The sequence below is a fragment of the Macaca nemestrina genome, chromosome 10, assembly GCF_043159975.1.
Source record: "Macaca nemestrina isolate mMacNem1 chromosome 10, mMacNem.hap1, whole genome shotgun sequence".
Classification (NCBI taxonomy): domain Eukaryota; kingdom Metazoa; phylum Chordata; class Mammalia; order Primates; family Cercopithecidae; genus Macaca; species Macaca nemestrina.
In genome coordinates, this window is record NC_092134.1 from 10,540,841 (window position 1) to 10,553,807 (window position 12,967).

Genomic DNA, 12,967 nt, shown 5'->3' on the forward strand with positions numbered 1-12,967 from the left:
CAAGTAGCCTAGCTAACCAAGACTAAGAATAACGTAGAATCACTTAGGAGGCAGAGATTACATCAAAGACACTTTACTCTTTTAGGACCATTCTCTAACACTAAGGTTCTTAACCTGACTTGAATTTCAAGATTCAAAGGATCTGTGAAGCTGGATGGGTAAAAAATTTACATCTTTATTTTCTCTAATCTCCATCTGAAACAGAATTTCTTTCACTTACGAATGTAGGCCACGAAAACCCCAAAAAACAAAAAGCAGTAGAATCAGCAGTCCCTGTGAGTATGTCACCAGTAGTAATTACACTTCCTATTAGAAAAAGTATGATAACCATAATTTTGAAGTAGTGGTGTGTAAATATTTATTTCAAGATAGCTGCAATAATGTGCTGTTTTTCCATCAGTGACAAAGTCACAGGTACTATAACAATGGAATTTTTGGTTTTGTTTTCTGTCGTTTTTGTCTGCTCTCATAATTGAAAAAAAATGCTATACTTCAGGTAAAGATTAGGTAAAGATGCAATATTTTTTCCAAGACAGAAATTTATTTATTGAGTTATTTTTAATTACCTTAATATTATAATTTCCTTGTTTCGGTTATATGTTACACATTATTTTGCAAATTAACCAAAACAATAACATTTTCGTGAGAAAACGCTTCAGGCAACAAAAAAACAAAACTTTATAAAAACAATTACCCCAATTATCACAGGAACTTCACTTGCTAAATCTCCAGCCACAAGACCGAGACAACCAAGAGTATGATAATTTTCAGTAGAAATAAAACTGGACTTGATTTGTCCTTGTAACTGCAAAATTAAAAACAACAAGAATGTCATATATATAATACATATTTATGCTCCACAAAATCACTAAAATCAGTTTATATCAATCAGTTATAAATCTTTTTTTGTGTGTGTGACAGAGTTTTGCTGTTATTGCCCAGGCTGGAGTACAATGGCACAATCTCGGCTTACCGCAACCTCTGCCTCCCAGGTTCAAGCAATTCCCTGCCTCAGCCTCCCGAGTAGCTGGGAGTACAGGCATGCGTCACCACCCCATGGCTAATTTTATGTTTTTTAGTAGAGATGGGGTTTCTCCATGTTGGTCAGACTGGTCTCAAACTCCTGACCTCAGGTGATCCGCCCCCTCAGCCTCCCAAAGTGCTGGGATTACAGGCATGAGCCACTGCGACCGGCCTAAATGTATTTTTAAGTAGAAATGTTATTAAAATGTTGTATCATAATAATTTCTAAAATATCAAGAAGTAGACTAATTATATACAGAAACACTACTACATTTACATTAAATGTAATTTTTTTAAGAGGACACTATGGATTTATTTTCTTACCTTTTTTGCTGTACTGAAGTCTACATTCTCAATTGCTGCATTAAAAAAGAAAGCAGGCTAAATGTATAATATTAATCTATAAAACAATACAAGTCACCTCTTTTGTGTCAAGGTGAAATTAAATACAATCTAGTTCAAAGAACACTGGTGAGAATCAAGTTTTGCCCCTGACCAAAATACGCAAACTGTGACATGTTAGATTTAGGGGACCAGCCAGTACCTCTCCATACTTACCCTTACCACCTCTCTTCCTACTAAGGGGATCTTCTTCCTACTCCAATGCTCCTGCACTTCTCACTGTTTGGAATAGCTCTTACTTTTCTAGCTCCATCATTAAGCTATGGAAAACAAATCTTCAATCTTGTCATATACCCAAGACCTAGCACAGGCCTGGCAAGTCAATATTTTTAAAATGTCACTTAGGCTGGGCGCAGTGACTCATGCCTATAATCCTAGCACTTTGGGAGGCCGAGACTGGCAGATCACTTGACAAGGAGGAGTTGGAGACCAGCCTGGCCAACATGGTGAAACCTCGCCTCTAGTAAAAATACAAAACTTAGCCAGGTGTGGTTGTGCACACCTGTAATCCCAGTTACTTGGGAGACTGAGGCACAAGAATCACTTGAACCTGGGAAGTGGAGGTTGCAGTGAGCCGATATTGCACCACTGCACTCGAGCCTAGGCAACAGAGCGAGACTCCATCTCAAAAATAAATAAATAAATAAATAAAATAAAATAAAATAAAATATTATATACCTGTTCCAAATCCATTCCTCAAACACTTTCACTTGGCTCAGAGGGATAAATGGTCCAGACTACTAGCTTAAAACATATTTTACATTATTGTTCTGCACTATATATATTTTTCTTTTGAGACAGAGTTTCTCTCTTGCTGCCCAGACTGGAGTGCTACGGCATGATCTCAGCTCACCATACCTCTGCCTCCTGGGTTCAAGCAATTCTCCTGCCTCAGCCTCCCGAGTAGCTGGGATTACAGGCGCCTGCCACCCTGCCTGGCTAATTTTGTATTTTTAGTAGAGACAGGGTTTCTCCATGTTGGTCAGGCTGGTCTTGCACTCCCAACCTCAGGTGATCTGCCCGCCTTGGCCTCCCAAAATGCTGGGATTATAGGCATGAGCCACTGCGCCCGCCCTGTTCTGCACTACTAACACTACATAGTCATTTCCATTTCCAGGTTCATTCACCACATTAAAAAGCATTTATTATTGTGATAGCAAATGTCTTGTCTTTCCCAACTAAACTGTTGAAGCTTTTCTCCCCAACTAAGCTCCTTGAAGGCCATACCAAAATTACATTTATTCAAATACTGTTCCAGCTCTAATAGAGGAGAATAAGTGTACTCTGAATACTTAAAAGTATGCTCAATTATAACTAAATACAATTAAGATAAAATAAGCTTAAAGAGAGTACTTAAAATTTTACTAATTACTAAATTAATAAAACTAGTAAATATTGCTGCAAATCAATAATAAAAATATAATATATTACTTACCTTGTTGAATTTTTAAAAGCTGAAGGTTTGTAATACAAAAAAATCCACTGTACGTAAGAAGTAGCATATAATAGGTACCTATTGAAATAAAATCAGAATCAGTTTCTTTTTTTTGAGATGGAGTCTCATTCTGCCGCCAGGCTGGAGTGCAGTGGTGCAATCTCGGCTCACTGCAACCTCTGCCTCTAGGATGCAAGCGATTCTCCTGCCTCAGCCTCCCGAGTAGCTGGGAGTACAGGCGTGCACCACCACGCCCAGCTAATTTTTGTATTTTTAGTAGAGACAGAGTTTCACCATGTTGGCCAGGATGGTCTCGATCTCTTGACCTTGAGATCCACTTGCCTCAGCCTCCCAAAGTGCTGGGATTACAGGTGAAAGCCACTGCACATGGCCGGGAATCAGTTACTTTAAAAGGCACATGGATATAAAATTTAAACCAGCGTCTGTCTGAATGTGGCTTTTGAACAAAGAGAGAAATAAAGAGAGAAAGAGGCGGGGCGCAGTGGCTCACGCCTGTAATGCCAACACTTTGGGAGGCCAAGGCAGGTGGATCATAAGGTCAGGAGCTCGAGACCAGCCTGACCAACATGGTGAAACCCTGTCTCTACTAGAAATACAAAAATTAGCTGGGTGTGGGGGTGTGCACCTGAGTAGTCCCAGCTACTCAGGAGGCTGAGGCAGGAGAACTGCTTGAACCTGGATGGCAGAGGTTGCAGTGAGCCGAAATTGCACCGCTACATTCCAGCCTGGGCAATAGAGTGGAACTCCATCTCAGAAAAAAAAAAAAAAAATAGAGAAAGAGGAAGGAAGGAAGGAAGGAAGGAAGGAAGGAAGGAAGGAAGGAAGGAAGGCAGGCAGGCAGGCAGGCACGCACGCACGCACAAATGGTATCTGGAACTACCTTAAAAATATGTCAATGTGAAGTTTTTTTTTTTTTTTTGAGACAGGGTCTCAATCTATCTCCCAGGCTGGAGTGCAATGGCATGACCACAGCTCACTGCAGCCGCAACCTCCAGGCCCAAGAGATCCTCTCAACTCAGCCTCCTGAGAAGGTGGGACTACACGCACCAACACATCTGGCTAATTTTTTATTTTTTGTAGAGGTGGAGGTCTCTCTATGTTATCCAGGCTGGTTTCGAGCTCCTAGACTCAAGCGATGCTCCCACCTCAGTCTCCTAAAATGCTAGGATTACAGATGTGAGCCACCACACACAGCCTGCTCATTTAAATTCTAATAATCAAATATAGTAATGTTACAGATAAAACTTATTTACAAAGAACTAGTAACTTATTCGCAAAAAACATTGTTAACTTCTTTTGAAACTTTTATTAAAATAACAAACTTCATGTGCCAGAAAAAAAAAATCTCAGATATATCAAAATAAATTAAGGCCCAGTTAACATTTGTTGAAGTAAAAATATAATAAATATACTGAAGCCCAGAAACACATTTTAAAAGAATATAATGTCTCCTTGGTAACCTATAGAAATCTCGAAACTGTAGAAATAAGTTTAGAATATTATATTTAGGAAAAGTATATGTTTAAACCTCTAAAAAGAGCTAAAATATAAAAATTGTTTCTTACAATATTAATTGCATTGATAGGAAAAAATGTATAAAAAAATACAGAAAAGGCCGGGCACAGTGGCTCACAGGCGGATCACCTGAGGCGGGTGGATCACCTGAGGTCAGGAGTTCGAGACCAGCCTGGCCAACACGGTGAAACCCCGTCTCTATTAAAAACAAAAAATTAGCCAGGCGTGGTAGCAGGCGCCTGTAATCCCAGCTACTTGGGAGACTGAGGCAGGAGAATCACTTGAACCCAGGAGGCAGAGGTTTCAGTGAGCTGAGGTCGTGCCATTGTACTCCAGCCTGGGGGACAAGAGGGAGCGACTTCATCTCACAAAAAAAAAAAAAAAAAAAAAAAAAACAGAAAAAATGTAGATAACATAACAATGAATTTATATAATCTATTAACCAAAAATTGGAATTTTTGATTAGATATTAGTCAGAAGTCATTCAGGCTGGGTACAGTGACTCACGCCTGTAATCTCAACACTTTGGGAGGCCCAGGCAGGTGGATCACTCACTTGGGGTCAGGAGCTTGAGACCAGCCTGGCCAACATGGTGAAACTCCATCTCTACTAAAAACACAAAAATTAGCCGGGCGTGGTGGCACACGCCTGTAATCCCAGCTACTCAGGAGACTGAGGCAGGAGACGCTTGAACCCGGGAGCTGGAGGTTGCAGTGAGCTGAGATTGCGCCACTGCACTCCAGCCTGGGAGACAAAGCGAGACTCCATTTAAAAAATAAAAAATAAAAAATAAAAGTCATTCAAAAATTCAAGAAAACTTACCTTCATTTGAACCATCCTTCTCAATGACAAGATTCTGGTAAGTCCGCCGATTTTCATCATTAGCTTTCCGAACAAATGCCTAAATGCAAATTAATTTCAAATAATAAAATTAAACACAGAAAATTACAATCAAGGACTTTATTCTTTAAAGTTATCAATTATCATTAGCAATAATTCTGCCTATATTCCAAACATCTTACTTTTAAAATGGAAAACTATTTTGGACAAGCGTACTAAATACATTTGAGACTGCTCTCTTGTGATTCCTTGAGCCACAAGCTTACTAAACCTGGCCTAAGAAAATTTTTGTTTGACCTGGTGTTAATTTCTTTTTTTTTTTTTTGAGACGGAGTCTCGCTGTGTCTCCCAGGCTGGAGTGCAGTGGCGTGATCTTGGCTCACTGCAAGCTCCGCCTCCCGGGTTCACGCCATTCTCCCGCCTCAGCCTCCCAAGTAGCTGAGACTACAGGCGCCCGCCACCACGCCCGGCTAGTTTTTTGTATTTTTAGTAGAGACAGGGTTTCACCATGTTAGCCAGGATAGTCTCGATATCCTGACCTCGTGATCCACCCGCCTCGGCCTCCCAAAGTGCTGGGATTACAGGCTTGAGCCACCGCGCCCGGCCTCGACCTGGTGTTAATTTCTATTACATGAGAGCCAAGAATTTGGGATCCAAGCTATAGTAACACCTTCAAAGCTTAATTTTTCAAAAAAACATTCTTTTAATTTAAAATACCGTTCAGTACAGGGAAGAAACTCAATTCTGGCAGGCAAGAGACATTGTAAGCAAGACCCCAAAGGCTTCATATGTCTGGGCATTCCCTCCTCTACCTTCCTGCTTCCCTTAACAAGCTGCCTGCTCCTGACTTAGCTGACCAAGCTGAATTCCCAACCACACAAGAACCTGGAGTTACTTCTCCCAAAGTTGTTAAAGTGGGACTCTAGCATTCCTAATAAAAACCTGACCATCTTCCAAGGTTAGTAAAGCAGGACTCTAGCACCTGACCAGATCCAGCCAGCTGAGCACAAGACGGACTTCAGCCCTGGCCTTTAACCGAGTATCTCCTCATTTTAACCTAATTATGATACTAAAAATCATACCCAGGGATGGAGATTTAACATGCTAATGAGACATACAACACATGAAAAAGGATGCGATCAATTCACAGGTGCTGAAAGTTCCCTGCCTCTACATGCCTACAAATCACTTTTCTCACCTCAGCTTCCTCAAAACAACAAGAGCTATAAACCCTTCAGGAAGCTAGCACTTGGCATCCCTTTCCCATATGGTGTTCCCTTGAGATTCCTTGAGCCACAAGCCTACTAAACCTTCCCTGGGAAAATTTCTGTTTGACCTGGTGTTAATTTCTATTTACACGAGAGCTAAAAACTCAGGATTCAAGCTGTGGTAACACCTTCAAAGCTTAATTGTTCAAAAAAACATTGTTTTAATTTAAAACACATATTAAGTAATAGTTTGCTGAAGTTTTAGTTGTCTAAGAGATTATTTAGAATTTAAATAATGAAAATTAAAATATAACAAGATCTTACATTAGTGAGTAGTGTTTGTTTTGATGTTACATGAATAAGATGTAGGTTGCCACTTCTCTCGCCAACCAAAAGAAACTTTCCTTCTTGACAAAGGCCAACTACATCCACTTCAGTATCTAAAAATTTCAAATAAAAGTTACAAGCTTCCTTTGAAAATCCTTATTTCCAATACAAAAAAAATACAAATTTTTCTCATTAAAAAGCCAACGATTCCTTAAGTTACTTCTAAATACTGCAAAACAGATGTGATGAAAGTAAAAAAGAATGTTGTTGACTTTTATTCAGTCAACAAATATTTTTTGTTTTGTTTTGTTTTTGAGACAGCATCTCGCTCTACTACCCAGGCTGGAGTGGAGTGGTACCACCTCAGTTCACTGCACCCTAGACTTCCTGGGCTCAGTCAGGCAATTCTCCCGCCTCAGCCTCCCAGGTAGCTGGGACCACAGGTACACACTACTATGGCCAGCTAATTTTTTGTACTTTTTGTAGAGATGGGGTTTTGCCATGTTACCTAGACCGGTCTCGAACTCCTGGGCTCAAGCGATTGTCCATCTCTGCCTCCCAAAGTGCTGAGGTTACAGATGTGAGCCACTGCACGCAGCTGGTCAACAAATATTTATTGAGCACTTACTTTATGCTAAGCATTGTTCTAGGCCTTTTGCATATATCTGAGAACAGTAACAAAAGATTACCACCATCACAAAGTTCATATTCTAAGGCAGAAATAGCGGATAAATGACCAGGCGTGGTGGCTCACACCTGTAATCCCAGCACTTTGGGAGGCCGAGGCAGGCAGATCACTTGAGGTCAGGAGTTCGAGACTGGTCTGGCCAACATGGTGAAACCCCGACTCTACTAAAAATATAAAATTAGCTGGGCATGGTGGCATGTGCCTGTAATCTAGGCTACTCAGGAGGCTGAGACAGGAGAATTGCTTGAACCCAGGAGGTGGAGGTTGCAGTGAGCTGAAATCATGCCACTCTACTCCAGCCTAGGCGACAGAGTCACACTGTCCCAAAAAAAAAAAAAAGGAAATAGCTGATAAACAATTAGCATAATAAACAAACTGTAAGACATGTAAGAAGGTGATAGATGTTCTGGAAAAAAAATGTAGAGCCAGGTAAGAGACCTCAGAAGAACGGTGCGTTTTGCAGTGTTAATTAGAAAGCTCACAGGATACATGAAAGAGGTGAGGAAATTAGCCAAATGGCTAAGATGGAAGAGCATTCAGAGCATTCAGACGGTGGGCACAGCTCGAGGAAAGATCATCGGGTGGGAAGTGCCTGTTGTATTCATGCAAAAGCAAAAAGGCTAAGGTAACAGAAAACAAAGCAGAAAGGCAAGGGACAAGAAAAACAGTAAGATGTAACTGGCTTATGAACACAAGTTATTCTGCCACAGTATCTTTCCACAAATGGTTCATCATTACCGCATCCCACCATTTCATAGAAGAAACTGTGAATCTTGTGGACTAATCAGGGTCAATACGTCAAGATTTCATAAAACACAAGTTTATTGCCTCCATGTTGCAATCAAGATATGTTCCAAAATGCATGCGTTGTTTCCTTTTCAGTTGTCTAAGTTCTTATGTAAAAGTTTCAACAACTATCTGTCTCTTAAAATTTCTACTCAATGGCCGGGTACAGTGGCTCACGTCTGTAATCCCAGCACTTCGGGAGGCCAAGGTAGGTGGATCATTTGCAGTCAGGAATTTGAGACCAGCCTGGCCAACATGGTGAAACCCGACCCTACTAAAAATACAAAAATTACCAGGCACGGTGCCGGGCACCTGTAATCCCAGCTACTCAGGAGGCTGAGGCAGAAGAATCTCTTGAACCTGGGAGGTGGAAGTTGCAGTGAGCTGAGAGAACACCACTGCACTCCAGCCTGGGCCACAGAGCGAGACTCTGTCTCAGCAAAAAAAAAAAAAAAAAAAAAAAAAAAAAAAAAAAGGCCAGGCACAGTGGCTCACGTCTGTAATCCCAACACTTCAGGAGGTCGAGGCGGGTGGATCACGAGGTCAGGAGTTCAAGACCAGCCTGGCCAACATAGTGAAACCCTGTTTCTACTAAAAATACAAAAAAAAAAAAAAAAATTAGCAGGGCGTGGTGATGGGTGCCTATAGTCCCAGATACCTGGGAGGCTGAGGCAGGAGAATTGCTTAAACACTGGAAGAGGAGGTTGCAGTGAGCCAACATCACACCACTGCATTCTGGCCTAGGTGACAGTACAAGACTATATCTCAAAAAAAAAAAAAATTTCTACTCAAGAAAGAAAAAACTTTCGGGGCCGGGTGTGGTGGCTCACGCCTATAATCCTAGCACTTTGGGAGGCTGAGGCAGGCAGATCACAAGGTCAGGAGATCGAGACTATCCTGGCTAACACGGTGAAACGCTATCTCTACTAAAAAAAAAAATTAGCCAGGCATGATGGCGGGTGCCTGTAGTCCCAGTTATTCGGGAGGCTGAGGCAGGGGAATGGCGTGAACCCAGGAGGCAGAGTTTGCAGTGAGCTGAGATTGTGCCACTGCACTCCAGCCTGGGCGACAGAGCGAGATTCCATCTCAAAAAAAAAAAAAAAAGCTTTCATAATATTCTTGCCTAAGCTCAGTACCATCATTGATTTACCCCTTAATTCACTCTTTTTTGTTTTTGAGACAAGACTCTTACTCTTGTCACTCAGGCTAGAGTACAGTGGCATAATCTTGGCTCACTGCAACCTCTGCCTCCTGGGTTCAAGCAATTCTCCTGTCTCAGACTCCTGAGTAGCTGGGATTACAGGTGTATGCCACCATGACCAGCTAATTTTTGTTTTTGTTTTTGTTTTGGACAGTCTTGCTCTGTCACCCCGACTGGAGTGCAGTGGCATGATCTTGGCTCATTGCAACCTCCACCTCCCAGGTTCAAGCAATTCTCCTACCTCAGCCTCTCAAGTAGCTGAAACTACAGATGCACACCAGCACGGCCAGCTAATTTTTGTATATTCTTAGAGAAAACGGGGTCTCACCGTGTTGCCCAGGCTGGTCTCAAACCCCTGAGCTCAGGCAATCTACCCAACCGGGCCTTCCAAAGTACAAAGATTACAGGAGTGATTTTTGTATTTTTAGTAGAAATGGGGTTTCACCATGTTGGCCAGGTTGGTCTTGAACTCCTGACCGCAAGTGATCCAGGGGCCTCAGCCTTCCAAAGTGCTGGGATTACAGGCATAAAGCCACCATGTCCGGCTTTAATTCACTCTCAAGTCCACATCTGCATGTACTTGAAGTCTTGTAGCTTGATGAAGAATTAATTCATAAGTATGTTAAAAGATTTTTAGAGAGCTATTCATTCTAAAAATATGCAAATATCCATTAATGATACCGAAATTCTATACAAGATTCAGGAATTTGAACACAAATGAGCTCGTGTTTTCCATAGTATTCTAACACAAGCAAGCAAACTAAATTGTTGCTTTACATGTGTATTTCCCCTTAAAGAGAGAAGGGATCTCAGTGTCCTTTGACTCTAGTGCCCAGCACAAACAAGGCACTAAGCACTCAAGCTTAATTACTTGAAATTGGTTGAATTTGAAACCTTAGAAATAATAAAGAGGAGGCAATCCAGCAGAAATTGGCAGCAGATATTTGACTTCCAACTTATCTTACTTCATTACATTATACTTACCAAAGACAAGATGCAATTGAAGTGATCTACAAATACTGTCAAGCAATATCACTGATTGGTCGGCTACAATAATAAACCCATCACTTAAACTGCATGCCTGTATCTTTGGATTTAATGAGGCCTGTGGGAGAGAAAAGCATGACGAAAATTCAAACATTTTTATACGAGTTTAACAATACTTATCAATAGTATCATCAAATTCCCCAATACCCCACTTTAAAACTTGACAGGCTTTTTTTCTTTGCCCCTCGATCTACTTAATCATCGAGTTTTTCTTTGTATGGTATATCTTGAATCCATCCAGGATGCTAAGTAGAAAAACAGTTTAGGATGGGCAGGAAGGGCAAGGGATTCTCACGTTCAAGTCCTTGTTTCCTCAGGATTGACTTTATGATGCAGGAGCCAGGCATTAACATAATGAATTAATCAAGATTGGCATGAAGTCTTGGTGTCGTGGATATGCTAGGCAGGGGAATGGTGGTGAACTGTGAACTGGAGGGTCCACACCCCCACAGACATGAAAGAATAGAATCTGCTTCACACCAGCCAGTGGGAAGCCCGGTGGGGATGCAGCACTGGCATGGCCATACCTGCCCATTCATCAGCAGAAGCTGGATCTTTATGTGACATGTTCTGATTTTTAAATATTGGCAGCTAAGTCAACATTTTTAAAAACACTAGACAAGCCAAATCAGAGTCTCCAGTATTCAGTTCTGTTGCCGAGAGCTTCCCACACATAGCTGTCTTGAAGCACTTGGACAGATTAGTGGTTGAGGAAGCTCAGTCCCTTACTAGCTGAGTGATCTTAGGCAAATGTGTCAACTAACTCTCTGTAAAAGGGTAATAATAATAATAATACCAACAAGGTTCACCTGAATAAAGATGAAACGAATTCATGTAAAGGGCTTATAAGAGAGCCTTGCACATAGTATATGCTCAATAAATGTTAACTAGTCCTATTCTTCTCTGACAAAATGCAGCTATTCACCTCATTTTATGACTATTCCAAAAGTCATCTTCTCCAGGTGTAATCCTTGAAAATTCCCCAACATTCTGATCCCTCTTCTACCTTATTTTTTCCTTTACTTTGAGACAGGGTCTCCCTCTGTCGCTCGGCCTGGAATGCAGTGATGCCATCATAACTCACTGCAGCCTTAAACGCCTGGGCTCATGGGATCTTCGTGCCTCCTGCACCCAAGCAGCTGGGACTACACATGCACATCACCACACCTGGCCAATTTATTTATTTATTTATTGTTTTAGAGATGGGGTTTTCACCATGTAGGCAAGGCTGGTCTAGAACTCCTGGACTCAAATGATCCTTCCACTTCAACCACCCAAAATGTCGGGAATACAAGTGTGAGGCACTGCGCCCGGCCTCCTTCTTATCTTTTTACTTGCTTCTTCAACTAGTAAAAGGTTACACGAAGGCACTGCCAACAAGGAATGGCACTAAAATTAGCCAGGCGTGGTGGAGGTCACATGTAATCCCAGCTACTGGGAGGGTAAGGCACGAGAATCACTTGAACCTGAGAGACAGAGGTTGCAGTGAGCCGAGATAACACCACTGCACTCCAGCCTGGGAAACAGAGCAAGACTGCACCTCAAAAAAAAAAAAAAAAGAACGGCACTATATCTTCTAGGGATCTGTCCACACACAGTTCTCCCTGCCTAAACTGTTCTCCTTGTTAAGGCCCAAAGCAAGTGTAGTTTATTTTTAATTTTAATTTTTTTTTAGAGACGTTTCTCCCTACGTTGCCCAGGCTGGCCTTGAACTCCTGGGCTCAAGCCATTCTCCTACCTCAGCCTCTGAGTAGCTGGGACTACAGGACATGCCACCACACCGGGCTCACACATAGTTTCTTAAGGAAATGCTCCTTAAACTGCTCAACCCAAAAGGAGCTCTCCATCGATTGAATTCCTACTCATTTACTGTCTGTATTGTTCATTTGGCATTTAGCATATAATGACTTGCACAGCTAAATATCTTTTATTGTTTGGGTCCTGTGTGCCTAACTTTAAGGTAAGATCCTAAAAGGAATGAATAAAATGCCATCTTATGTCCAAGTGCCTAATACTGGGCTCAGAACATAGCAGATGTTCAAAACATGTTGATAAGTATATGCCCTGTGCTAATAATAGAATTTTAGTTCCTGACAGAATCCAAGATTCTATACACACACACTATTATTTTTCAACAGCAACCTTGAGGTCAAGAAAGGCCTGAGCCACTTCCATGTTTTAAGGCTCCTGATAATATTAAAAAATAAAGCCCGGGCACGGCAATTCATGCCTGTAATCCCAGAATTTTGGGAGGCTGAGGTGGGTGGATCACAAGGTCAAGAGATGAAGACCATCCTGCCCCACATGGTGAAGCCTCATCTCTACCAAAAATACAAAAATTAGCTGGGCGTGGTGGCTCATGCCTGTATTCCCAGCTACTCAGGAGGCTGAGGCAGAAGAATCACTTGAACCCGGGAGGCGGAGGCTGCAATGAGCTGAGATCACGCCACTTGCACTCCAGCCTGGCGACAGAG

General features: G+C 41.7%; 1 protein-coding gene across 2 annotated transcripts in view; it reads right to left on the reverse strand.

The window, feature by feature from the left end:
• Positions 1-12,967, reverse strand: part of LOC105495458 (kinetochore associated 1) — a 100,637-nt gene that overhangs the window by 82,068 nt on the left and 5,602 nt on the right. For both annotated transcript variants that reach the window (XM_071070897.1, XM_071070896.1), the window contains exons 3-8: positions 10,431-10,551; positions 6,769-6,884; positions 5,219-5,297; positions 2,861-2,938; positions 1,348-1,382; positions 695-805 (exon numbers count right to left, since the gene is read on the reverse strand). In XM_071070897.1, the coding sequence (XP_070926998.1) occupies positions 695-805; positions 1,348-1,382; positions 2,861-2,938; positions 5,219-5,297; positions 6,769-6,884; positions 10,431-10,551 (540 nt within the window). The remainder of the gene's footprint in view (positions 1-694; positions 806-1,347; positions 1,383-2,860; positions 2,939-5,218; positions 5,298-6,768; positions 6,885-10,430; positions 10,552-12,967) is intronic.